General features: G+C 45.4%; 1 protein-coding gene across 4 annotated transcripts; it reads left to right on the forward strand.

The window, feature by feature from the left end:
• Positions 1 to 2,724: 2,724 nt before the first annotated feature.
• farp2 (FERM, RhoGEF and pleckstrin domain protein 2) lies at positions 2,725 to 26,441 on the forward strand. 4 transcript variants are annotated; one of them, XM_037469276.2, is made up of 26 exons: positions 2,725 to 2,919; positions 8,256 to 8,360; positions 9,677 to 9,719; positions 9,833 to 9,911; positions 10,215 to 10,312; positions 10,488 to 10,602; positions 12,952 to 13,099; positions 13,199 to 13,294; positions 13,413 to 13,576; positions 13,660 to 13,728; positions 13,838 to 13,895; positions 14,007 to 14,247; positions 18,427 to 18,611; positions 18,743 to 18,832; positions 20,427 to 20,560; positions 20,645 to 20,726; positions 20,838 to 21,075; positions 21,718 to 21,848; positions 21,933 to 22,001; positions 22,088 to 22,177; positions 23,094 to 23,176; positions 23,282 to 23,400; positions 24,121 to 24,260; positions 24,754 to 24,861; positions 24,950 to 25,101; positions 25,216 to 26,441. In XM_037469276.2, the coding sequence occupies exons 1-26, from the start codon at positions 2,725 to 2,727 to the stop codon at positions 25,307 to 25,309; spliced, it is 3,126 nt and encodes a 1,041-aa protein (XP_037325173.2). In that variant the 3' UTR covers positions 25,310 to 26,441. The 4 variants fall into 4 exon arrangements, with proteins under 4 accessions (XP_037325173.2, XP_037325172.2, XP_037325175.2 ...); XM_037469275.2 differs by lacking the exon at positions 24,121 to 24,260 and adding an exon at positions 23,569 to 23,732 and having other exon boundaries at positions 25,216 to 26,439; XM_037469278.2 differs by lacking the exons at positions 24,950 to 25,101; positions 25,216 to 26,441 and adding an exon at positions 23,569 to 23,732.
• The last annotated feature ends 1,060 nt before the right edge of the window (positions 26,442 to 27,501 follow it).

Genomic DNA, 27,501 nt, shown 5'->3' on the forward strand with positions numbered 1-27,501 from the left:
CGGAGCTCTTTCCCCAACAGGAAAAGAGGACATTTACAGGAAAACATTCCTCCAACAAATCACTTGTGGCTAAATCCTTGTTTATTTGAACCATCACCAACCATTAACAACTGCACTACTGTCTTAATTCAATTCAACATCAATAACCACAGAACTGCTTTTTTAATGTAATTTTAAAAAGCAGTGCATATACTACATGTACTCACATACACAGTATACAATTGTGTTTTGGTGCACTTCTATTTAATTTAATATGTTCTGCTCTGTTATTTTATTGTGTGTATATATATTGTGCGTTTTTAATTCCATACATAATAATGACTATATTGCTGCTGCTACACACACATTTCTCCCTGGGGATGAATAAAGTATCTATCTATCTATTTTAATATAATGGATATAGTAGTACTATAGTCTACAGCCTCAAAACGTTCGACATGGACATCTCTCCCACTCAGTGTCAGCAAAGAATTCTAACAACACTGTTGTGAATTAAACTACACACACGTTGCTGTTTTTGTGTCCACCCAAACACAAGCATCGACATCCTGACTGAAACACACATCAATCGTAGTAATTTAATCACACCAGGGCACTGTGAGGGGGTTCGGAGCCCTTTGAAGATAATGCCAGGTGATCAGATCAGTCCAGACACCATTATTGGACACCAACTTTATCTTTCTCCTGCAACAAAACAGCAAATAAAAGCAACAACTTTTGACAAAACAATAGCCTGTGATGCATTTCTTACTACAAATCAACAAGTCATTGACACATAAGTCACATACACACATAAGCGCATCGTGTGACAATCTATCAACAGGACCAAAAAGGACGAGTTCTGTGTTTGTAAAAATTCAGCAGATAAGGAGTCCCGTGATGGACCAACGACCTTGTTGATGCACCGCTTTCATCCCACTGCACAAATCAAGTTTTTTGTCGAGCAAAAGGAAGTACATGGATGTCATTATCACCTCGTGGATCAGACATTAAAACACAAAATGCAGCTTGTTCTCAATTTCACTTCATATGTAATATAGCTTATAGTAGTTTAAACTGTAAGAAGACACTTTTCAACATATCAGCATGTATAGGAATACTAATATGATATAAATGCAAAATGTATATATACCTACAAATAACAATATTCATATATTATATATATATATATATATATATATATATATATATATATATATATATATATATATATATATATATATATAGGTAAAGGGTAAAAAGGCAAGCGCTTTATTACACTTTTCGTCATCAAATACGATAATGATAATATTGAAGTGCAATGCATCTTTGTTCAATATGTCAGAGAAGACAGCAGGGGGCGCTCCATCAAAGGGTCAGATGTGATTTTTCTCTGTGATCGTGATAAAGTTCGATCGGACTCTTATCCAACAAAACACGGCACAAAGTGCAAATATGTGCATCACACCCCACATGATTGATGTGAACAAGCTCTGAAGCGTTTAGACTAGAGAGATATAGCCTCGTGACACATGCACGCACACACCTTATGTCCTCAGAGACTAAACGTGTACTTTATATAATGATTTTAGAAGGTTAAAGCGAAAAAACAACATCTTCGCCATAGATTTTTAACAAATACCACACTATCTACGGGGCAAAGTGTAGCCTGAACCCAAATAACGGCCTCACCGCTTTGTGAGTCAAATCAGATATAAACCAATCAGCTAAAATAATCGTTTTTCTTATTTCCTCCTGGGTGTAGACGACCACCGGCCTGTCGATTCAACGCACGCAGCAACGCAACCGCACACTATTTAAACTTTCCACGACGCCTCGTTACAAAGCCGCGGCGTGTAATGGTTGAGGCGGCCGGGGCAGAACGCCCGTCCATCCATCGAGGCTATTTAAAGTCAAGGAAGGCAAATCTCCAGTCCCCGGCCCACAATCCTCAGCCTCATCCCAGCCAATAGGAGCACGAGTGAGTCCGCTTCAGCCAATGAGAAACGAGCCCGAGAACGCACTCCGTCGAAAGAAGGCGACCATGGCGTGGAGCGGCGTCCTTTGCGCTGTAACAAACCTTTAAGTTAACATTTTGTTTCGCTACCGACGAAGACGGTAAGTGTGTTGCTACTTTCGGGATACACGTATTCCCTCTAGTGAGCTTAGTGGGGCGACTTTTAAAGAAGACTCGGCTGTGAGCATCAATGTTTCTTTTCGCTGCACGAAAGTCTGGAAAACCAACAACGTTGTAAACCGAGCGTAATTTCTCGGGAAGAAAAAGAAGAAAACTTTGTTTTCCTTCGCTTAGGTTTAGTGGTGGTTCGTTGACCACCGCATTTGACGTTTAGCCGACCCACTTAGGCCCAGATGTAACGCGTAATCTCGCGCGTGCTCCGTAGTTTCTTGTGACTCGCGTCGGGTTGGACCTTGGCTCCCGTTGAACGCTGCGTGGACACCTCGCCCGAAGCCTTCGGTCTGCAGCGTGTCCCCGCTGTGCGGTACGAGTTACTACTTGTCTCGTAACGTAGAAATACACAAGTTGTCCTACGACACTCAAACCGCGTCATGACGCGTGAACTCACCCGGGGCTCAGTACGGCGTTACTTTAACCACACACTATTCCTCGTGGTTGGCATTCTCCACTTAATAAGTAATCAAGTCATTATTTTCACAATTCTCTGTCCTCTGCGTGTTTTTTGCAGGAGTGAGGCGGGGGTGGCGGGAGCTCCTCTGAGGCAGAACATGGGGGACCTCGAGGGTTCATACCGGGCCCTGCAGACCCCCGGCGTGCGGCTGGGAGCCCAGTTCAACCCCGGCATCAGCACTCTGGAGCCGGGCCACAGCCTCAGCGGCAACCCGGTCAGCAGGACCCTGGGCCGAGAGCTGCAGATCCGCGTGCAGGGTCTGGACGACTCCCAGGAGTTCTTCAATGTCGACGTAAGTGCCTCTGCGACTGTTGCGCAGTCGGTGCGCGCGTGCGTCTTACATGCTCTCCTGTTGACACCCTTGACACGGTGGCGGTGTGCTGCCCAGCAGGCGACGCCTGACCCGGGACACCGCGTGGGGCTTGGGTTCGGTGGCAGCTGCCCCATGGCTTTGGTGCTGAAACGTTTCCTTCTTTAGGCTTCTTATTTGGGTAACTTGGTGAGTTACACCAAGTACACGGTGTATTATTGGCTGTCACCAGTAGTAGTAAAGTACTTTCTGTTCAGGGCTTCAGGCCGGAAAGGAGGAAAATAATATGGCCATCCAGCACTCAAGCTTGTTTATATGCAGAATTTTAATTGAATTTTTTCCTATCTAAGCGTTCGGTGGAAACAAATGATTCATTTGTTTTGAATCATCAGCTTGTGGATTCTTGTGTGGGGATTTCTGGAATAGCATCCCATTCATAGTTCTGTCCTGATTTTTAGGGTGGTTATTTGACTTTTCTTTTGACTTGAATAGTGATGAAACTGGCAGAAAGAAGGCTGTTTCCCACCACGGCCACCATCCCTGCAACCACAGACACAAAATAATTCTTTTAAAAAAAGAGCATTGTAGAATATTACACCAGAATTTTGAAGTAATTAGCCACCATTAACATTAATCTTAGCAACGAAGCATCACTGCTGTCCTGTTGCTTTTAATTATAATGACTCCACAGAATGAATCCTTTGGCTGTCATTTCGGGGCAAACCTTTTAGCTCTACACCGTCGAAAGCCTTTTTGATGTTTACTTGCCAAGTCGCCGCTGGAGTCATTCACGAGGCAAATGGGAAGCAATAAGGAAACCACTCTGTCCGAGCAAGTTTCCTGTCTGTTTTTGAGTATGTGTGTGTGCCTGTGGGGGGGGTAGTAGTATCTGCATAGATTCTCCACATTAAACAAACAAACAAGTCAGTGACTGATCAACGCAGGAGTTTTAATTTGCACCGTGATACAGATCTTACTGACTTATGGCCCACTAGTTCTACTAAAAGTCGGTGTATTTAACTTGTGCACCCACTCTGTCCTAAATCCTTGCATAATCACAACACTAACTGTTCTGGCAGATGTAGTCTGGGGGCACTGCTGAGACGGACATTTCATAATCTTATGCGCCATATGTTGTCTCTAAGTCTTAAGTCTAATAGAAGGTGATGGGCACAAGTTTTAATTTGTATGGAAGCGGCTCCCTGCTCAGCTCGGAGGAAAATGAACTTTCGAGAAGTTATCTAATTTCTTTGGGTCAATTGTAGGAAAATGTTCAGCTCACCAAACTTGACCCCTGGAGAGTTTAAACTCTAGGCTCTGGACATCAGTGTTGACAGGAGCTGGCAAACAAACGCATACCACCGCAAAAAGGTGGGGGGTGGCGGCAATCCTGTTGTCAAGCAGACTGTAGTTTTTCCGGGGGCAAGATGGCCTCTGAGAGGCTCTGCTGGCCACCATCGCTTGATGTAGCTGCTCATTCATACAGAAAAGGTCGTGGGCTGTTGGGAGAATGGTGTTTCTGTCCTGTCTGTCTGTTCTGTCCTCTGCAGAGCTATGCATCCGCTAACATGACTCATTTTCAAAACTGCCTGTGTTATGTATAGTCAGTAGTTTTCTTGTTTTTTACATCAATACACAATACCCTTTTCAAGAAAATGCATTGTAATTGTAGATTTCCCTCATGCGTGCATGCCGTATAAGATACTAAATTGCAGCTTTCAGTGGTTGTGGCCCCTGGTGAACACTTCCTCTGATCCTGGTGGTTTTTGATTGCTCAGCTGCCTTGTTTGTTTGAGTATTTTGTCGTATGTCGTTACCTCTTCTTACCGTCCGGCCTTTGCTGTGCTTTATGCTTTTGCACCTGTAACACATGACAGATTTTTTTTAACACTCAACGACTGGGTCACTGTATGGGCGCATGGCGCGTCTATTGTATACGTGCTTTCTGAGTTCAGTCGCATCAGAGCTGCTTTGATCCGTGGCCACAGGTACCAGGCATGTTTGTCATCAACCAGCAGACATTTGCTCTCGCATGGCTCTCGTCCACAGGGCTCCTCCCCGCTGCCAGCAGCACAGGAGACAGCCTTGTGGTTTTTCTGGACAGGGGAGGCCGGGCCCAGGCATGGCAGGGGAAACACAGGCTCCTTTTATCCAGCAACAGCCAGCCCCCTTTCTTCTTTTGCCGGGTCCCTAACTTCCAGCTCCAAACTCCCAAATGAAAAGGGCCTGGGGTCCGGACTTGGAACCACAGCTGTGTGAAAGTGCGGTACAGTTGGGAGAGGTATGGGGGAGATCCAGGAGCGGTGTGTAGGCTTTTATTTAGTGTTCGCAAACAAGCACATAAGTAGAGTGGTTGACAACCAAGTGGGTTGCTGGTGGGGGTAGAGGGGGTACGGCGTCTGGTGTTAAAAGAGCAGCTCTTCAGAGGGAGCAGTTGTGACCGGTGTGGTGTTTGAGTGAGGGTGCTGGGGGAGGGGACACACACAGAAGTGGAGGCCTGCTAAAAGTTTGGAATTTCAACCAAAGACCTTCAGCACAATCCATTTTTATTTTTTACAAAACCCATGCATGTGCTATTTTTAATCTTTATCGGTTTGTTCAAGATGGACTTTTGGACTGGATGTTGTTGTTATGTATGTTTCTGAAATATTTCTCTTTAAGCATTCTGCAACATTTTTAAAAGTAATATCGGACTATTGAGGTCCTGAAAACAGACTTGTGTTTCTGCTTTGTCATCAAAGGAGCCGTCTCGCTCTTCACTGCCACCTGTTCATAAAAGGCTGTTCATGTGGTCTCTCCACTGACTACTGTTCCCATGTTGTATTTTGCTGTTGAGAGCTACCACTCTCTCCTGTAATTTTTTTTTTTTTGTTCTCCTGCGTTTTGGTGATCAAAAGATTACTGTGGAAAATGTTTGCATAGGTGACCTGAACAAAAGGCACACCCACCAGATCCCAAATTAACACCGTACATCTGCCAAAACAAGCCCTTCTGCTCAGGTGTGTCCCAAAAGAAATACGGCAACCAAAGTGGAGAGAAAAGCAGTAGAGGACCGGTTTATCTGTGAGACTGCTCCTCGCTGACTGTGAAAAAGGTCACCAGTGTGCCGGCTTTTCAAGACATGTTCTGCTTGATTTGCCCCCCTCACTCCTCGCGCTGAATGAAAGCCCAACACACACCCTCCTGTCAGTGGGCGGTCCTCTCAGCGCTTGACTGCCACTCACTGATTGGCTCAGGGCGTATCCGTGCACCAAACCTGTCGCGTGAGCTCCACCCAAGGCCTCGATGGGGAATCAAGCCGGGTGACGCTGGGTCAACTGCGCTGCTGTGTGTTTCACCCTCTTTGCGTTGTGTGTCTGTGTGTCCGTGTCCCTCACACAGAAACACAATAAGGGGAAGCTCTGTCTCCCCAGAGAAACATCTGTTGGTGATAATCCCTGCTACTCTCTGAGCTTGATTGGGTGACCCACTGACCGGCCTCAGTGATGGCGCTCAGATGAGACGGAGGCTTCATGTTCATTGTTAACATGCTGGGAGCTTTCTGCTGCGTCTTGGACTGAAGAACACCAGGTGGACTTTGGGTAGCAGCTCACTGGATATCACCACCGAATGATTTTAGATAGATCTTGGTGGAAGAAGGTTCAGGTGACTACATTTTAATGCATAATTAAAACTAAAGTTAAAAAAGTAAGAGTCCAAAACGCAGGTATTTCAACTTTAAAGTCAACAGCCCGTCAAATATCATATGCACATTTATATGAAATTGCACGTTCAGCGCGCTGAAGTAGTCACGAGGCATTATTTCTCCTCACGCTTCTCGAGTGCAGAGATGCAAGCATGTTTAAAGGGCCGTACACCGCCACTGATGCCACAAGCAGATAAGCAAACTGTGAGGGGAAGGGGATTAAAAGTCCTGTGAGGAGATACGGTGTAGAAACTCCTTGAGCTCAAACCGGATAGATAATTAACTTTTTGCATGTTGATGTAGGAAGATATGTGGGGCATTTATTATGAGTGGCATGTCTTCTTTTTTTCATTTTTTTTTCCTCCCACTCCTAAATTGTGGGAGATAAAGAATTTCTCTCTGTCTCTCAAGAAGACTGAAGAGTGCTGGGATACAGTTCCACATCCCTGCATAGGGTTAATGAGTAACACAAAGGGGAGAAATCTGTTTATTCTGATCTTCCTTCCTGTTTTATTGACAAACCAATAACTTATTTTTTGTAATTGGAAATCTGCTGGAAGAGGTGACTGTTGTGAACGTTGAAGGGGTTCAGATAGTTGGGTGGGGATGAATCCAGACGGTAGATAACAAAAAGCCTTCAGACGTTTGACTCCGTCTGCTCGGAGCTCCGTGCATGTCCTCATGGACGCTTCAGTCGAGTCAACATTCACTCCTCTCCTTTGGAGTCAAAGTGAGGCGGAGTCCCTTTCAAAGCAAAGGTTACCTTCATTTGGCCGCTGATGGGTTTGCTGACGTTGTCTGGATCAGACGTCTGGCTCGCACTCAAAAAGTTGTTTAACACTCTGAGATCGGGTTGTTATCCGACAATGTAATAAATTAATGCACGGAAGAGGACTGATTTACAGCAGATTCATGCACCTAGTGCCAGACGCTCACTTCTTTTGTGTGTGTGAAGCGATGGAAAGACCAAACTACAGTAAATCTCCCGCGGCTCGTTGAGAAGTAATCCTTTACTTCAGCCATTGCAAAGCACTTCTATTTTTATTTATACCCTTTTAAAAATACTATTTTACATTACAACCAGATGTTTCAGGCTATAATTCCCCCCCCCCCCTCTCAAAATAAAAGTCACAAGCCAGGACTTCAAAACCTCAAGTGCAGTGTGTTCTTAGTACGTAGCAATTAGCTCGTCATTTAGTGAAAACAAACCCCAGAGCGGATGAGAAGGTACACTCTGCTAGATTTCCTGCTGGCCATTTTACTGCCCTCCATCTTTTTTAAATTGTACAGAGGGACTTTTTTAGCAATGTACTTGCTCGTCCAGAAATCATTTGAACTGTTTGATGGAGCAAAAGCAGCCGTAAACGCATGAAGTGGCTCATTTACAGATGCCGAATATTTCCTGCACCACACAGGCGGCGTCCCACCAGCATGGCCTTCTTCATTTACTTCATATCGCTGTCCATTAATAACCAATGTTGTTGATCAGCTCTAATCTTCAGACCTTTTTTATTTTGTGCTCTTAACTGTCTGTATATCGAGGTCATAGGACGTCTCATCTGTGGGCTTTTCAGTATTGGCACGGTGATGAAAACAGTGATTCTTATTTTCTGTGTTTTTTTTTCTGTTTCAGACAAAGGCCGTTGGGCAGTACCTCCTCTCTGAGGTTTTCTTGAGAGTCAATCTCATAGAGCGGGATTACTTTGGCCTGGAGTTTCAGAACTTGCAGATGAACTGGGTACGTAGCACCAGCCGCCGAGTCTCCAGCTCAAAACCGACAGATCGAGCGCTCATGTCGCCTGGCTCAGGAGGACGACGTTTTTACTTTTAAACGTTACAGCTTCTGCAACAGCTTCTTCAGTCATTTCTCAGATGCTCTTCTTGTGACTTTGGCGATTGTAGAGTTGTTTTTACTGGACCCAAACGGTATATAATCAAGGGGTATTTTTAACTCGTCTGGCACAAGCACCCTATACACAAATGTCAGACTTTCCAGTGTTTTATTCTACCAGAAACGTAAGTGGAATTCCAGACCCCCAGATTTACATTTTTGTAAAGCAACAGAAGAGACTCTGAACACACTGTTTATCTTTCTCAGAGCTGCATTTTAGATATTGTATTCAGGAACATTAAGAAGCCATACCACATAGATGGGGATCTCTGGTATACATGCATACCAAGGTTTAAAGCCCTGCTCCTACAAATAGAAATGACAAAGTGCCCAGGAATACAAACATGGAAATAACAGCCATGATCAAAATTCAAATACATCTTACTTTTGAAGCTTTGTTTTTCTTTTAAATGTCTCTTTCCCACATATCAGAAGAGAGTCGGCCCCAAAAAGGACGCCAAAAAGCATTGTTGCCGTTTTTAGCTTTTTGGCCTACAGCAGTGGTCCGATGTGGCTGCTGGTATCTTTGCTGGAGCCAGCTGATGATGTCACAGCTCTAAATGGCAACGATGATTATGAATACATTTATAATAAGAAACTGAGAAAAAGATGCCAGGAATGAGTCAGCATTTCTAAAAGCTGGATGTGAGGAAGCAATTTTATACCTCAGGTTCCCTCGTCTCAAAGTCAATGGGTTTTGGTATTTATGCCTGAAATAAAGAGCGTGGTGAACACAAACTGGAGCGTTTGTTACGTTTTGTTCAATGTTATGAATAATGTCAGATGTCAAGTCTATAAAACGCAGTTGCTATCCCAAGACTACAAAGCTTCATTCGGCCTCACGTAGAATTTTTGCTTCTGTTGATTGCAAAAAATATCAGAACATTATCTTGTCTTTGCCACACAAGTTTTTGTTGGAGGAAACTCCGGGTTTGGCCTTCATAAGGCCGTCATCACTGAGCCGCTCTATAACGCTACATATCTGTCTGCATGGAGCACATTCCTCTCTGAATCAGGCCCAGATGGACCCGAGCAGACAGACTTCAAAGTTCCCCCACATCCATTCATTGGAGTCATTCTCAGTGCGCCCTGTAACAGTTGTTAAACTTTTGTAGAAAACATCTTCTGGTAATATGATGAATATCATGTTTCTTTCTCTTCAGGCTTGGCTGGAACCCACAAAACCCATAGTGAGACAAGTCAGGAGTAAGTGAGCTTAAATGTTAGCTTAATATCCGCATAATGAAAGTAAATCTGTGCACTGATGAGCTCGTCTCGTGTTTTTTTTTTTTTTTTTTTTTTTTTTTTTTTCTTCCCAGGGCCGGCAAATGCGCTTTTCAGACTGTCAGTGAAATTCTTCCCTCCAGACCCGGGTCAGCTGCAGGAGGAGTACACAAGGTCAGTGACTGTAATTTTCTTCTGGATATTGCCTTTATCTGTATCCTGTGAGGAGGGGCTTTAGAAAATGGTGATTCATCTTTTCTTTCTTTTCAGAAACTCTCGATTTATGGTTTTTAGACCATCATAGCATTTGTTCTTCCTAAAATGTCATTGCAATTCTTTGAATGCTTTACTGCAGTCAGTGCAGTGCCAATGTATGGTTTTAAATGAGGAGTTTGTTTAGTGAATATATCTCTTTACTTCTCATGAACAAAAATCAATGGTCATTAAGCTTTTTTTTTCATTCTGTATCTTCTATAGGTACTTGTTCTCACTGCAGATGAAAAGAGATCTGATGGAATCCAGGTTGATCTGCACAGAAAATACTGGAGCCTTGCTGGCCTCTCACCTTGTCCAGTGTACGTATTTATGCTTATTGTTATTTCTGTTGCATTAGACTGTTTTAGCTAGCTGAAGCTAATATAGTGGTACTCCAAGCAAGTCTTGTGTAAAACTAATGGTCAAAATATAAGCCAGCGACTTTACCGTGGTGCTCTCAGAAAAGCTGACGTGTCGCTCTTCCACAAACCACAGCGGAGATTGGCGACTACGATGACGTGGCGGACCGGAGCTTCCTTAAGTCGACCCAGCTGTTGCCGTACCAAGAGAAGGTGCAGGAGAGGATCATGGAGCTGCACCGACGGCACCTGTAAGTGGCTCCACCCTAGTGTTCATTTTGGCAGCCATTTTTGATTTAGTCGTAGTCTTTAGATGAAAATGCAGTAGTCCGTAGTAGTTATAGTCCCATTTAGTCATTTTAATCCTTAGTTTTAGTCACATTTAATAGCCATATTAAACTCCTTTTTTCTTCCCTTCTCAGGCCCAGGGTTTTAGCGTTGCCTCTGAATATTGCCATGTTCCTATAATATGATAGGAAGGTGCCTTCAGATTTAGCGACCTGTTGGTGGCGACGGCTCATGTGATCAGCGGTTCATATCATAGGAAGGTGGCTACAACAATAGAGGGACAATGTATCGACCGTGCATGCTAAATAACTGAAACAAATAAATCAAGAACCCATTTTCCACTGACGGCTAGTGGTCGTGCAAACGGGGGGGGGGGGGGGTAGTCGGTCCGCTGGCTTCGGTCGGTTGTCAAAACATTGGCCGTTTCAGACTTTATGAGCAAATACACAATCCCTTTGTTTTCATTTAAGGCACTGCGCTACTTGAAAGTCGATGTGTTGTGATTCTCAAAATTCTCAAGATTCTCAAAAGTGAGAAAAAAATAAACTCATGGTCAAGAAGATACTCATCTAATGTTACGTGGAAAATTTGCATGGCGTTAAATACCCAACTGAGATCGGCTCGTGCCGTTCTGAGAAAGGATCCTACCACCGACCACTTTTCCCACTCTGCACTACTGAAAAAGTATTTGTTTGTCTTGTTAACAAAGTCATAGTTTTTATTTTGAAAGATCTGTTTTTGTCACGTCATAGTCTTAAATACTCAAAAGGTCGTTAACGAACATTTTTTGTCAGTTTTCGTCGCCGAAATCAACACTGCTCCACTCAGATCTCTCCCCCATCATTTCCTAACTGTCCCTTTGCCTCAATCGGGAAAACGCCATGAGGTTTGAGATAAGACTCAAAGTAGGGTTCACCGGGACTCTTGCAAAGAGAACCAAGACTGCAGATGCAAGAGGCGACTTTCTTTCATAGCAAATGAGCACCGCAACAGAGCCGCCGATTCCCGTGCAAAAAGAGTCATGCCTCCTAAGCTAGATGTTCATTATTAATCAGCAAAATAATACGGCAACGTTGTCGTAAAATGGATTTGTCAGGACTGCTGTTTGATGTTGTGGCTCCTCTACCTCGCAGGTTTGTTCTATGACCTCCCAGTGAGAGAAATAACAAGAGGAACATCTTTGTCGCACACAGAAATGAATGCTGCTCTATTCCTTTTAAACATTTTCAGTTGAATGTACCAGAAGTTTAAAATTCTTATTCCAAAGGGTTCCTCACAGTAGCATGTGTAAACAGGGGCACGTTGTCGCGATGAGGTAACCGAGCTTAGAAAACCCTGTTGGTGTTAAACAACCGTAAAGAGAGTTTGCTCCATCTCGGAGTCCAGAGTCTCACAAAACCCGCTCGCTGCACTTTTCCCACCGCCAGCCTCACCGTCAGGTCAGCGCTACTCTATGGCCAATGGGAGCCTCCTTTCAGCCCAGCGTGTAAAGACCTTTTGCTAATCTCTTCCCATGAAGCACAAGCGGCGAGTTCCCTCGGCCTAATCCCCTTCTGCGGCCTGCTCTATTAGCCATAGGGCCAGTGGGGTGGGGGTAGGCTCTAAGGAGATTTTCAGTGCTTAACAGATGAACAAAATTAGAATGTGGTGATGATTGGATGGATAGGTCTTCCTAGCACACTGTTTGGGGTTAATCCCGTGGTTTTAAATAAATCCTAGAAGTTGTGAGGGATTTGAGGACACACCACACGCCACAAGGGAGTCACGCTGCAACATCTTTGTTTGAGACGTTGACACAAGGCTTTGAAAGTGCACAAGCCTCCTCAATTTGAGGAACAGTATAGTTTTACAGAACTCATTTAAACAAGGGAGAATCCCACAGAATCGCTTTGTTTTGGTGGCGCGTTTGACAAAATACATCTTTCAAAATATGCTCCTGCAAAAGACCCAGAACTAATGCCAATGTCTTCATTCCTTGCTATTCGTTCCAAGAAAATTGGAATTCTTGTTTTTGGTTTCTGACAGCAAAGTAGTTAATTATTCATGCAGCACATTTTATACCCGAAGGGAGTTGCATGATGAAATATAAATGGCATATGTTGACTTTTATCTCTGTAGTTTCTTTAATTAATCTGCCAATAATCAATTTGTTTGCTGCCCTTATTGAGAAAATCTGTGTAGTTATTTATCAAAATGGGGGTTCTCTGCAAAATCACAATGGCTAATTATGTTCAGTATCATTTTGTTTAACTGGGTTAATTTAAAGGACAATATATAATTTATTATATATTTTTTTTTTCTGTTCACTCCAGCGGCCAGACTCCAGCTGAATCAGATTTCCAAATCCTGGAGATTGCCCGTAAACTGGAGATGTACGGCGTCCGCTTCCACCCAGCGGCTGACCGGGAAGGCTCCAAGATCAACCTGGCCGTCGCTCACATGGGCCTTCAGGTTTTTCAGGTGCGCATCGCTTCCCTGCCAGCTGCATCCTGTGGGTGTGACCCTCAGGCCCTTAATATGTGGCTAAAGGTTATGTCTTTCCTCTTACATTTCTCCCAGGGCCACACCAAAATAAACACCTTCAATTGGTCCAAGATTCGCAAACTGAGCTTCAAGAGAAAGAGGTTCCTGATCAAGCTCTACCCAGAGGTTCACGTACGTATTGATAGTTTCTATTTCTTTCATATTTCTATTTTAACCTTAGAATCTATTTTATCCTTAAAGGATTGGTACTGTGTGGTTTAGATGTCGGTCTTTCCCTGTGTGCTTTCAGGGGCCGCATCAGGACACGCTGGAGTTCCTCATGGCCAGTCGCGACCAGTGTAAAATCTTCTGGAAGATCTGTGTGGAATACCACTCGTTTTTTCGCATGTTCGACCAACCCCAACCCAAATCCAAAGCCATCCTCTTCACCAGAGGCTCTTCCTTCAGATACAGGTATCCCATACGCACGATAGAAGAAGGTACAGGGCTTACAAGGTGTATGGGTTTCTATTGAATTGAAAACTCTCTCCTGTCAGTGGACGGACCCAGAAGCAGCTCGTCGACTACGTCAAGGAAAACGGTGCGAAGAGAACACCGTACCAGAGGTGAGTGTTCCTGTACAAAGTCTATGCACTATGCAGAGTATCGACTGAGAAATGTTTTCCATGTTGCGTTCATGTAAATAATTCCATCAATGACTTGTTTCTCGCTCAGGAGGAACAGTAAAATCCGAATGTCTGCTCGCTCCCTCGCCACAGATGTGCCAAAACAGGTGAGTGGAGCAAGAAGCTCCATGTATACTTGAGTAAATTATCCTGCACCTATTAATTCTCTCTCTCCACCCCTCCCCTGGTCTGTTTTTTTTCTTCCTTCTTACGGACAGAGCTTGTCGTTCAACGACAGTCTCGGTGCCCCAGGCTCCCCCTCCTCCACCACCGTGTCCTTCTACCCGGCGCACAGCCCGCGGACTGAGCTCCAGCCGCGGGCTGTGCCCGCACCCAGCTGGTCCCCGGCCTCACCGCAGCAGCTCCAGCTTCAGTCCCCTCTGCAGGCCGCCAGACCGCCGAGCCCTCTGAAGGAAGAACCCGCCAAGGCCGCGTCCCCGTCTCACTTCGCTTTTCAAGGTGCCCCTAGAAATCAGGCAGCAGGACACTGCAGCCCCTTGTTTGTGTGTGTAGAGGGCGGCACCCAATCGCAGCCCTCCAAAAATGGCAATGGGGTTAGCGAGCGCGGCGGGTGGGGGGGCGTGGGGTTCCCAGGAGGGGGAGGGGGCGGCGGCGGACAGCGGAGGGGGGTCCTAACGCCCGAGGCGTTCGAGGCGAGGCTCTTGCGAGTCACCCAGAGTCACGCGCCTTCGATGCCCGACTCGCCGCTGCACGTCAGCGAGGAGTTCATAGACGACGACCCCGCCGAGATCTCCTTCTACGCCGGCGGGGCCGAGGCCTACTCTTTTGGGCCCGAGGAAAATCACTTTGATTACGCCGAGGAGACCTACCCAGCGGGGGGCGCTCTGTCCAGCGTGGGCATCGAGGACCTGTTCCCAAACAGACACCTCTTCGACGGGTGCTCCGAGACCAGCTCGCTGGTCAACAGCCGCTCCGAGTGCAGCCACCTGGACAACCTGGGGCTCGTGTCGGCGGGCGAGTCCATGTCGGCGGGCTACGGGGGCGCCGACTCGTCCTCGCTCGGCCTGCCGGGCTCCGACATCCAGTCGGAGGCCAGCTCCATGGTCAACTTCCCGGCGTGCTCGGTGCGGTCGGAGGGCAGCTGCGCCGCACAGTTCGGCGACCTGGTGGAGCAGTTGGAGCAGCTGAGCTACCCGCCCACGGCCACCGAGGGCTCCGGGAACGGCAGCTCGGACTCCGACTCGGACTGGGGCTCCGACAGCGTCCTGCCCCCCGAGCAGAAGCTGTTTCACAGTAACCTGCTCATGGGGAGCGGCGGGATCGAGGATTTCCTCCGTCAGTACCAGAACCTGCAGGCGCTGGCCCTCGCCGACCCGCCTGGGTCCCCTCACATTCAGATGTAAAGTGGGGCGTCGTAGCAGCACTTAGCGAATGACAACTTTAAGCACTCTCCAACCATACGGTCTCTGCTCCACGCGCTTTTAATAATCTCCAGGCAGACGCCCCTGTGAAAGTCTTTATCTTAATACGTGGGGGGGGGGGGGGGGGGGATTTCCATCCGCCCGCCGTGGACACGCTTTTATACCGGCTCTCGGTGCTGATCATTGGTGGGAAACGGCTCCCGCTGAACATGTTGGTTTTCAGCAGCACTTGTTGCTTCTGGGCTTTGATCAGTGATCGAACGTGCCGTTGCCCCGCTGCGGTTTGTTTGCGTTGCTTTTTTTTCACCTGGCCTTTTGTAATGTTTTACACAATGACCTAGTTGCCGGTGTGTTTCCCAGTTGTCCAATCAGCCGGTTGAGTAGAATCGATCGTCCATTTTGGGCCAATCCCACGAGCATAAATGGAAAAACATTTGTGTGCCTTTTTTTACTTTAGAAGTAGAAGGTTCTTTTACACCCGGTCAAAAACTAAATGTACACAAGCATAGGATTTTTTGTTTTTAGTTTACCTCTTATATAATTATAGTTAATATTCTGCATCCACCGTAATAGTTTCAATTTAACGAAACCAATATAGCGGTATAGTAATTTCGACCTTTATTTTTAAGCAATAACTTGACCGACAAGCCAAGAAATAATTAATTAACAAATGTACTGCTATTGTTTTTACAAATATTAAACACAGTCACCTGGCTTTTTAAAAGTCTTCTCTAAGTAAATCAACAGGTCTTATCTCAGGGTAAAAAAAAGTGAAACCTAGTCATTCAGTGATCCTCAGTGACATCTGCTGGCTGAAGCAGTTCTTTCTGTCACACCAGTCCACAGCATAAATGTAGGAGCCGTCATGTAGAGCCACTAAGCCTGAAGGATAGAAATCCATTTTGGCCTCATGCTGAGCTTAGTGAAAGAATGTAAGCAGTGTACTAGTGAGCCAGATCTGCTAAATGAATGTATCCTCTCAGTTAATTAATGCATTTTAGATACTTCCAAAGTATCGACAATATGTTAACATTACAAGCCATCTTAACTTAAAGTAAGCCCTTTGGGTAAAGTAGGATGTGCGCCACCAGAGGTAGATGTTTGTCTCTTTAGCCGTCTTCAGGGGACCAGCTAGGTGGATTTATCTTTAATGAAAGGAATCTCCCCATTTTTTTTTTTGCACATTGGCAATTCAATTTTCCATGATTTCATATCAATTTTTTTATTTTTATATATATATATATATATATATATATATATTTTATGTATTGGCATAGGAGCAGGCATTAACTGTCTCGTGGTACGTCGCTAACATGTGATCATGCACAGAGCTGCTTCAAACTCCAGGCCTCAGACATGCGTGTCGGCTGTCGTAAAGTCAACACAAAAGGCTGATCTGTGTTGATATTGAACTAATCGCTAGTATTTGGTTCATTTCCTCAGTTTTGACTTGCCAAGTGCAATTTTTTAAATTTCCTTTCTGTCCGAGCTCACTTGAAAGGACGGACTTAGCTTTTGCAGAGTTTGCTATTTTTTTAAAACATCCTCGGCTTTTTTAAGTTTGGTCTCGCGCCGTCGTGCCTTTAAGCACTTACCTTCTTTCCTTCATGGCACATGCTTTCATGCGGATCTCAGGTGTGCATCAAGGCTCTTTTTAGGCAATAGTTAAATACTCACCAGCTCTCAGTCATTGTGATAGATGGTGAGCAGCAATTGCCGATCTTGTGCCATCACAAAACCCCCTGAGAGCGTGTGGCGTGTCGGTCCTTCCAGGGGTTTTGTCCTGGTGGCTTTTCTGTCTTTCGTTCCCTTTTTTTTGGGGGGGGGGGGGGGGGGCTCTTTTTTCGCCATGTGTTCTCCCAACATCTCTGGATAAAGATTGAATCAATGACGGGCTGATGGCCATAACCAGCTAATCTTAACTGCACTTACGCACCAATAATCATGTATATTGGCTTATACGACCTGTACTTAATGTGTGTATGTTTTACTCAAGAATAAAGTCATCACTTTTGAGTACCATGAATGTCAGACTTAAAATTATTTTGTTTGCAGACCCAGGTGGAATTTTTATTATTTCAGCTGCCTTAACAGAAACTCAAGTGGTGTCAGGTGTTCGGATCATGACCTCTGTCATCTGGGCCCAAAATCTAAAGTTTTTTTTTTTTTTTTTTTTAAATGTTATGCTAAAATACTAGACTGGATACATTATGTAATGGTGTGCGGTTTAAGGCTCATCATTTTGTGTATAAATAACAAAATGAGATCAACCTCCCCAGGATCACCTTCCGATCCTACAAAGAATTCTTTAAAATGGTTTTCTTTTCAGCTGCAGGAATCTTCTGTTGACTCAGTTAGTCCATGGTTTTTTTTTAAATCCTCCTATTAATGTGGAAGTGTCGTCATTGCTTCGTGACAGAAAGACACCTAACTAACAAGTAAACACACGCCACTTTTCAAATTTAAGGCAACACGCTTGGGGGGGGGTCACATTCTTACACAAAGATTCCCCGAACCCAATTCAGGTTTAGTGTGTGTGTGTGTGTGTGCGTGTGTGTTTGCTGCTTGGACAGGCTTTGTGCCAAGTCATTCCAGAGCAAACCCCCCCCCCCCCCCCCCATAACCCCGTCAGATAAACCATAAACGACCGTTTGCCCTCCAGACAGGCCACATTCCTGATAAGTCTTTTGCGTGAGCAATTATTTCCGGGTCGGGGAGTGTTTCTTTTTTTTCTTTTTTTTTTTCTTCTCTTAAGCCTTCCCCCGCTCCTTTTTTTTCTTTTTTTTCCCCTCTCCATTAGAAGTGGAAGAACAGCTGTATTGACCCTTCATCTGCTGCTGCTGTTGTCTCCTGATTTGAGGCGGAGCAAAAGCAGGATCTCTCTTGAGACGCTGCACATGAGTTCACTTTGAATCATTTGGGTTCTTGATGGCTCTGACAGCAGTGGAGGGGGAGGGAGGGCGACATGAGCACCATTACTTGGGTTGATGTGCTCTGCCGTCTCTCCTTTTGCCTGCGTTTGAGGCCTTCGGCTTGTTTTTGTTCAAACTTGCAACACTCGACCTGTGTTCCTTCTTTTGGGGGAAAATAAAGTTATGTATTCGAGTCTCTGCTAGTTTTAATTCTTGACTCGTATGTAAAGCTTTTGATTCCACTTCCCAGACCTCTCGCACTGTACTTTCACCAAAGCATTTTCATTAGACTTGGAATATAATTGAACGTCTTTCTTTCTATTTCGCTTTCCCCTCTTCCACAGATTCCGCTGCGGACAGCCCTCAGGCCTCCCCCGTCAGCTCCAAAGGCCCCCTCTGCCTGTCCCCCTCCTTCCAAATGTCCACCCTCAGCCTGCCGGGCCAGACCCCGTCGCCCCTGCAGAGCCCCATCCTGGGCGAGGGGGGCAGCAATGCCAGACTAGAGGAGGAAGAGGAGGGCAGGAGGAAGGTACTTTGCTTGCATTCTAGAAGCAGAAACCAGGGAACACTAGTCCCTTATGATGGGACGGGGGGGACAGTGTCTTTTAAAATAGTTGTCCATTGCTCTGTTTTGAAACTGATGTCTTTCTTTTCCCGCAGCGATATCCCACCGACAAGGCCTACTTCATCGCCAAAGAGATTCTGACCACAGAGCGGACGTACCTGAAGGACCTCGAGGTCATCACTGTGGTGCGTTTCTTCTGTTTTCATTCAGTTACAAGTAGGGTTGTCACGATACCAAAATGACTTCGATACTATACTTACCTAAATATTACAATACTCGATACTTTCGATAGGATACAAATAAGATACTGGAACATTTATCTATGATAGTTATAAATAAAACCTACGGTTCCCTTTTTTTACCAGCTTGTTCGTGCCCAGCTTTTTGAACACTTTACAAATTGCATTCATATTAGTATTAACCTACAGCAAGATATTAATGAAAACGACATGGTAAAATGATAGCATTGATTATACATGGCTATGTAGGCCTATTGTCCGTAAATGACTACATAGTTACAATACATGTCATTTAGCTGATGCTTTTATCCAAAGCGACGTACAATAGTTATTTCCAGAAGTATGAATTACATCATTTTACAGGTGTTTGAGGTGGAAAAAAACCTAAAGCTATGTGGGTTGGGTACATTAAAGATGGACACATAATTAAAGGCCAATTTTTCCCCTTTATTGAAAAAACAATGAAAATTGCATTAAGTGGGTATTATTTTTTCTATATGCATTCTGGCCTTATGATGATATAGGCCCAAATGAGTTACTTTGCATCTATATATTTCTGCTGGACTATTCAGTAACTTATTCGCTGTCTTGCTTTGTCTCGTGTTGCACTTGCTGATGTTTGACTGTTAGGAAAGTTGTTGTCAAGCCAACAAACCAGCGCGGATTGTTGTTTTTAGAGTGAGACATTGGATGTGTGGCGTGAGTGCGTGTGAAAACTTGCAAAAGCGTGCGTGTCACACGGGGAAACCCTGAGAGATGGCAGCCTGTAGCTGTGTTGGTTAGTTTGACATGAACTTTCCTAAGAGTCAAACATCAAGCAAGTGCAACACGAGACCAAGCAGACATCCTCTTTTACCCGGACATTTCCTTATTTTGAGACCTAAAAAATAATATAAGTACAATAATATAATAAATACTTCGTACCCAAAGTATTTCCAAATCTAACTTCTGGCATCTTTTCTCTCAACGAGCCGAGGACGGTCGTCCTGCACAAGGGGGCGTGTCTCTGTGAGATGACTCTGAGTGACGTGCAGACAGCGGAACACTGAGTGCGCTCTGGTTGCTGCTTTTTTAATCAAGTACCGGTACTAAAAATATTCAAAACCATACCGTTTTTGACGTAAGGGTACCGCGGTACCTTTATAGTACCGGTACAGTGTGGTTCCTTCAAAACCAATGTAGATTGGGGGAAAACAAATAAGACGTGTGTAACAAATGGAAGCAGCCCTTGTGATATTTAATTCACTAAAAATGTCATAATAAACAATTAAATGTAAAAATCCATCCTCCCCCTTCATAAAGATTCCCCCCAGGGCGTAGATTTTGGTAATGTCCATCGAAGGATCAGTCAAAGGCTTTCAGCAGGTTTCTGATGCTTGTTTGGGCCACAAAAACAAAATGTGTGGCAATTAAAATGGCAAAATTGGCTTAAAACTAGAACTGAAACCTCATCTCCATAGGCGGTCATGTTTCTACACCAGTCTATTCAGTAGGTAATTCTGAATGCATCAGTAGCCGGTTGTCCCTCTGCTGCTTGCAGTGGTTCCGCAGTGCCGTGATCAAAGAGAACGCCATGCCCGAAGTCCTGATGAACCTCCTCTTCTCCAACATCGACCCCATCTACGAGTTCCATCGGGGCTTCCTCAAGGAGCTGGACCAGAGACTGGCTCTCTGGTACGTGTGGTGATACGCGTGTATGACCGACATGCTAACAAAGAACCCCCCCCCCCCAAAAAATAAAAAAATGTATATCCGCAGGGAGGGACGCTCCAACGCCCACGTTAAGGGGGACTTCCAGAGAATCGGCGACGTGATGCTGGGGAACATGTGCGCTCTCAAGGTGGGAAAGTTGTTTTTTTTCCTCTTCACCTTGGAATAACAGCAGGAATGTCCCTGTGTCTAACACCTCATGTGCATTTATGTTGCCCCCCCCCCCCCCGACCCTTACCAGGAATTCACCGGCTTCCTGCAGAAACACGACGAGGTCCTGACAGAGCTGGAGAAAGGCAGCAAGAGGCTGAAGAAGCTGGAGACGGTCTACAAGGAGTTTGAGCTGCAGAAGGTGTGCTACCTGCCCCTCAATACCTTCCTGCTGAAGCCCATCCAGCGCCTCATGCACTACAAGCTCATCCTGGAGCGGCTGTGCAAGCATTATTCCCCCGCCCACCGCGACCATGACGACTGCAAGGGTGAGCGCCCCCTCGCTTTTCTATGTATTGGTATTCAGAATGTGTTGCTTTCTGTTTGAACTAGTGCTGTCAAACGAAAATGAATCACAATTAATTGCACTTTCTTTCCATCTTTTTTCATTTTAATGCTCTAATCAACATGGAAAAGTGGATTGGCTTGCTTTATACAAATGTTTTATTTTACTGAAAAACAACATTGCCAAACAGTGCGTTATAAAATGATTAAGTGCACATTTCAGGTAAAGAAGGACTCGTGTAGTGCAGTCAAACCATGGCTTTATATTTTCTCTTTTTCAAGTTTGCTGTGAACAAAGCAGTCAGGCCTCTTATTTCAGAAACAATGAACCGTAACATTTAGGTTACAAATAAAAGGTAAGCCTACTACTTTGCTTTCAGCTTCTCAAACAGACAAGCTGTTGACATTTTCAGACAAGTCATCCATCCCCTCCACCGTAAGAAAATAAATCGGTAAAAAAATAAAACGTCGCTAAAATGGGTTTGCATTAACGTTGTTAATAATGCATTTAACTGACAGCACTAGTTTGAAAAGATCAAAACTTATTTCTGAAGCTCGCAATGGACCTCTTGCCTTTACTCTGTTGGAAGGGTTAAAATCTGTTTTTCGTTGTTGTTCCCTTGCAGAGGCTCTGAAGGAAGTGGCGGAGATCGCCGCCCAGCTCCAGAGCAGCCTGATCCGCCTGGAGAACTTCCAGAAGCTGACAGAGCTGCAAAGAGACCTGATCGGCATAGAGAACCTGACAGGGCCGGGCAGGGTGGGTCTAGTGGCGCCCGTAAGGGGGCACGGAGTGAACGTCCGATGAACCTTCCCTTTTTAACTTCTTTTATCTTCTGAATAGGAGTTCATACGAGAGGGGTGTCTGTACAAACTCACAAAGAAAGGACTGCAGCAAAGGATGTTTTTCCTGGTTGGTGCAACAAAAAAACAACTACTGCTACTTAAATTCCCACAGATCAATGCACCTCAAAGATGACCCCAAGTGTTTCTCCTCAGTTCTCAGACATGCTCCTCTACACGAGTAAAGGCGTCACGGCGACCAACCAGTTCAAAGTGCACGGCCAGCTGCCCCTTCACGGCATGATCGTGAGTGTTTACGCGCCAGTCGGCTCTCTCCTAACAGCTCTAACGCCCCCCCTCCCACCCCCCACCGTCCCGTTGACCCAGCACAGGAATGGAATAGTGGCCCCCGGTGGTGAGATGGGTTTATGTGTCTAGAAAGGGAAGGGCCCCCGGGTGTCCTAACTGTTCGTGTCTCTGCTTTCACTCCTGGCTGCAGCTCATAGTGCTGGATACACCGGTAAGTCATCTGGACCCCCCCTCCCCTCCCCACCAACCCTCCCCTTCTCCTGCGCTCGTTTAGACAAGTCGCCAAAAGAGTGCTCAAGATGCAGAAACTTGTCGGCGCGTGCAATAGAAATAACCTCTAAAGATGATAAAAGTACCAGCAAGGACAGCAAGAGCTTTTTACTTTTGAAATGAGACCGACCATTAAAAAAAATTGGAATTTCAGCTCTTCTCTCATGCACAGCTTTCTCCGTGCTATGAGTCGCCTTCTCGGCTCACTTTTTCACAATTTTTTTTTTTTTTAAAAGAAGCCCAGCAGAGCTTATCTTTTCTTTTGAATGTAATCAAACTGAGAAAAACAGTCTCTCCTCTTGTCCTCAATCCATTCCACACATTCTCCCATGTTGAATGAATTCTGCGCCGTGTGTTCAACCACAGCGACTGTCGGCCGCTCCTGTTAGCTGTTCCTCAAAAGCGCCTTAATACTAATAAATAATCCTGCAGTCCGAAAGGTGGTTTGTCTGATCCTTCCGGTGCTTGGGGAGGTTGCCTTGTGCCTCCACTCAGACTCCCCGCTTGTGTTTTCCCCCTTTTTTTCAGCCCCGAGCGCAAGTCATTCATTGTTAACCAATGTGTTTTTTATTTTTATTTTTTTCAATGGAATTCTTCCCGTCTCGAGCCGACGTTGTCCGGGTTTTTCTCTTTTGTTCCCTAGGTTGAGGAGAGCGAAAACGAGTGGTCGGTCCCTCACTGCTTCACCATCTACTCTGCTCAGAGGACCGTCGTCGTGGCCGCCAGGTGAGAAACAACCAGGAAGTCTTTCATTATCAATGTTTTTTTATTTTCTGTAATTTGATCTCCTTTCTATGGATGTGCACACAACTGTTCTGGCTGTTGTTCCAGCTCTAAAGTGGAGATGGGGAAGTGGATTGAGGACCTGAACATGGCCATTGACCTGGCAAAGAAATCCCAAGAGAAGTCCAGCATCTTCCTTGATGCGGGACTCGGCGATCACTCCAACCGTAAGAGCTCCTGTTTCCTCGGTATTCACTGAGGATTTGACTGACTGCCGCCCCGGTTCAGAGTAGAACTTTTCTCCCCCCCCCCTTGGGTTACAGAACGCATTCAAATGTACAGTTGATCCCTCCCCCTCCCCAAACAACCTCCTGTCCCACTCCCCACCCTCCCAGGGTCGTCCGACGAGGTGTCCCTGGAGCAGGAGTCGGAGGACGACATGAACTCGTCGCACACGTCGCTGGACAAGCAGACGCACCACCGCGCCAACACCACCATGCACGTGTGCTGGCACCGTAACACCAGCGTGTCTATGTCCGATCACAGCCAGGCTGTGGAGGTACTCGTCCTCCTCCGCCCGCGCTTAACACACACACACACACACACAGACGTTTGCACAAGAACACAGATGACGAACGGCTCGACTGGCGTGGGAGCGCCGTTTGTCTACATGGCGGCGGAGGAAAGCTCCCTCCGTAATCTCTGCGTTTCTCTTTCTAACGCCACCCCCCCCCCTCCCTCCCTCCCTCCACCTGGTGTCTGTTGATATCTTGTGTCTCATCTGTTTGACAGCGAGAGGATATTAATGATATGCACGCAATGACTGATTTTTCTTCCACCTTCTCACTCCACAGACCCCAAGGACTTGTCTTCCTCTTTTCTTCGTCTCCGAGCTAACACGCTAACCCTTGTTCTCTGCACCCTTTGTTGTCTCCTCGTCCTCTCAGTCTACGGCTCTCCGGCTATCTCACCTGAGCTTCCTCCTCGCTACCTCCTCGGTCAGGGCCAACGCCCAAACACCATCACACACGTTTGCTGGTACCGCAACCAGAACCTCTCTCTCACTGACTACCTGCGCATGAACCAGGTACCGGGGCCGTGAGAGTAGTTTCTCCCGGGAGTCTCACTACAAAGGAAACCACTCCTTCATTGTGAATTTTTTATTGAGACATTGATTTATTGATTCATCACATGTCCTCTATTTCTACGAGATCACACTGCATAACCAATCACAGCACTCGTACATATTAATGAATCTCAAATATACCTTCAGATCAAAGTTGAATACAAAGCAAAACACAGATACGCAAGGCTGCCATAACTCTACGGTTTAAATAAAGCAATTTAAAAGAACTAGAAGCCATAGAAAGTAAATCGGGTCTTTTCTTTTCTTTTTATACCTTGTAGTGTTTTAAAGCATTTTAAAGTCTGGAGCACATTTTAACAGTTTAACAATATAAATACGCAAACTGTTTGTATGGGATCGTTGTGTCCCAACCAAGCGCTCGCCCACGGCCACAAGCTACTATCCGTGCTTTTGAATTCATGACGAAACATCCGTTGATCTGATCCCTCTTTAGAACCAGCTGTCGGGTTACCTCCTGAGGAAGTTCAAGAACAGCAACGGCTGGCAGAAGCTCTGGGTGGTCTTCACCAACTTCTGCTTGTTCTTCTACAAGACTCACCAGGTCAGCGGAGCGCCCACGTACCAGCTGATCGGCTGCTGCAGTGCGACTCATTTTGTGCCTTCACAAAGACTGAATCTCTCGCTTGCAGGACGACTTCCCCCTGGCCAGCCTGCCCCTGCTCGGCTACACGGTGAGCACGCCCGACGAGGCGGACGGCATTCACAAGGACTACGTCTTCAAGCTGCAGTTCAAGTCCCACGTTTACTTTTTCCGGGCGGAGAGCGAGTACACCTTCGAAAGGTATGCGTCTTGTAGAGGGTGGGAGGGTGTGTGTGTGTCCCCTCACGGCTGCACGATCACTTGCTAAAGAAAACGACGACAACCACAACAAAACCTACACGCTTGTCTCCACAGATGGATGGAGGTGATCAAGAGCGCGGCCAGCACCACGGGGCGGATGAGCCTGCTCGTACCCAAAGGAGGTCCCGCGGAGATGAACGGGAACTGAAGGGGACGCCGCCCGCTCCTGGAGGCTGGGCCTCCCGGGGCATCGGAGAGAGGCCGCACAGTTTTTCTTTTTTTGGGGAGCAAATATTCTGACAATAGCAGATGGAGGTAGATACAGCCAGTAAAAAGTATTTAACATTTTTCTACGGTTTGTAAAATGCTAACGTTTGTGTCAGTATACAGGGCATAAGAAAGGGAGATATTTTGATACTGTTTAATTTTAATTTTTTTTGCATGTGTTGTGTTCAGTGGGTTCACGTAAATGACCGTTCTCTGGGACCAACTCTAACACAGAAGGGGCTTTTACTCTGTAGCACGTGATGAATGAAGCTGTATTGAGATACGGATTATGCCCAGTATGTGAACAAATGAAGGGACACAGGAATATGTGCTCTCCATTGGAGGCGTGTTTGTGTGCACGCTTGAGAAAGGCGAGCAGGAAGTTCTGGGGATGTTGAAGCAGGTTTTAAGTAGTTCCGTTTTTTGCGAAGCATGGGAATTTTGGGAAAACAAAGGATGTGATTTTGGTTTGCAAACATTCGGCAGTATTTGTGAGATTATAATTTTTTTTTTCCAAGAATAAAGCTGAATGAAGTATTAGCGTTCCTATCTGTAGGAGATTTCAGATGACGGGAGCTGCATTAATGTGTAGTCGGGCAGCGTGGCGGCCGGTTGGGTGCTACATTTCTCTTTTTTAATATCAAATGTATCCAGTTTTTATTCTTTGGCAGAGGGATAGCAACTTGAACATTTTGTGCAGTGGTGACTTGGTGTGCGCCTCTAAAGGCGAACCACAAGAACGCGCTTTGAAGTAATCGTACTCTGATGTCCGGCTACATGCCGGGCTCATGGGAGACACAAATGCCATTTATTGACTGTTCTTTGGTGCGCCACATGCACGCGTGATATTAATCAGGATGTTTTTGTACGAGTGTGTGTGTGTGTGTGTGTGTGTGTGCGCTGGTCATCTCTGAACTGTCTTGACTTTCTGCGTGCGTGTGTGAGTGTGAGCGGTCGACTGTTAACAGACGGTACATGTTACTTCTATTTATTGTTTAGGGCCATTGCTCCCACATCCCCCCCCCCCCCCCCATGTAGTTATCATGTTATTACATTGAAAACTAATAAAAAACCCTTGGAAGCCCACTCTGTGGCTCTGTGTTGTTTGACATTCTGTGTGGCTATTTATGGGAGAACATCAAGCTGCCAAATGTCCAGTGGTGGACTTCTATATTTACTGCTAGTTTCTTTATGTGTGAGCAGCATTGGAGGCTCCAGCTGCTACATTATGGTCACATCCAGGTTGCACAGTCATTGTAAAAGGCAACCTGCATTTAATTTGGGAATAATCAAATGTATCTGTAAAGCAACCTTAGTGCAGGTTTGTGCGATTCAAAGTGATTTACAGATGACACTAGCTGATAATACAACGGTATGAATGTAAACCGTTAAATCATTTTGGAAAAAATAATATTAGACTGTTACAAAAAAAAATCCAGATTGAAGCCATGGTTTTAATTAAATGCTTAATTAAAAAGATTGGTAATTTCGGCCAGAATATCAGGTAACTGAAGAACGTGAGACAGGCGAGCTGAGGGGCCGGCCTGGTTCACACTGTTAATGAAACAACTTTTAAAGACCAGTAAAATCCTTTCAAACTCAAAGTGGGAACTGACGAGCCAGTATTCACATCCTCATTTCAAGTTCTGCTTTGAGAATACATCTTAAATAACATGTGAATTATATTCAGCAAGATAAAGGGATATGGATATTAAATGTAAAGGTACTCAATGCTTCATAAGGGGCTGCAACTAATATAATATAATATTCATGGTGGATTCAATGGCAGATTACTGTCTCCCTACATCAATCGATTGTCCTAAATTCAGAAAATGCTTAAAAGTGATGCAAATCCTCACACATGAGAGGCAGTAACCAAAAAAATTGTTTTTGTCTTAAGTTCTCTACTTATTGATGAATATAGAAAGGTGTGCTGAGGAGCATTCTGAGGACCAAACGCACTAAAACCAAATAGTAGCACTTGAATGTGTTTTTGTATTTCACAAACTGAGCTGTGGTGACAGTTTGAGGAGTTTGTCTCCTCCTCTCTGGCTCTAGACGTGCTGAGCAGTCATAAACAAAGCAGGGCATTCCTTGGGCAGGCCCGAACAGAGGGCACTGTGGGCGGGTCGG

This window comes from Pungitius pungitius, chromosome 7 (genome assembly GCF_949316345.1).
Source record: "Pungitius pungitius chromosome 7, fPunPun2.1, whole genome shotgun sequence".
In the NCBI taxonomy this organism is placed as follows: domain Eukaryota; kingdom Metazoa; phylum Chordata; class Actinopteri; order Perciformes; family Gasterosteidae; genus Pungitius; species Pungitius pungitius.

What these genes read in the sequence shown, in the direction of transcription:
- farp2 (XM_037469275.2), top strand. Translation starts at nt 2,725, where the DNA reads ATGGGGGACCTCGAGGGTTCATACCGGGCCCTGCAGACCCCCGGCGTG. An exon ending in CCACAGATGTGCCAAAACAG is followed by an intron (nt 13,896 to 14,006) that starts GTGAGTGGAGCA and finishes TCTTACGGACAG; the next exon opens with AGCTTGTCGTTCAACGACAG. An exon ending in ACCGTCGTCGTGGCCGCCAG is followed by an intron (nt 23,177 to 23,281) that starts GTGAGAAACAAC and finishes CTGTTGTTCCAG; the next exon opens with CTCTAAAGTGGAGATGGGGA.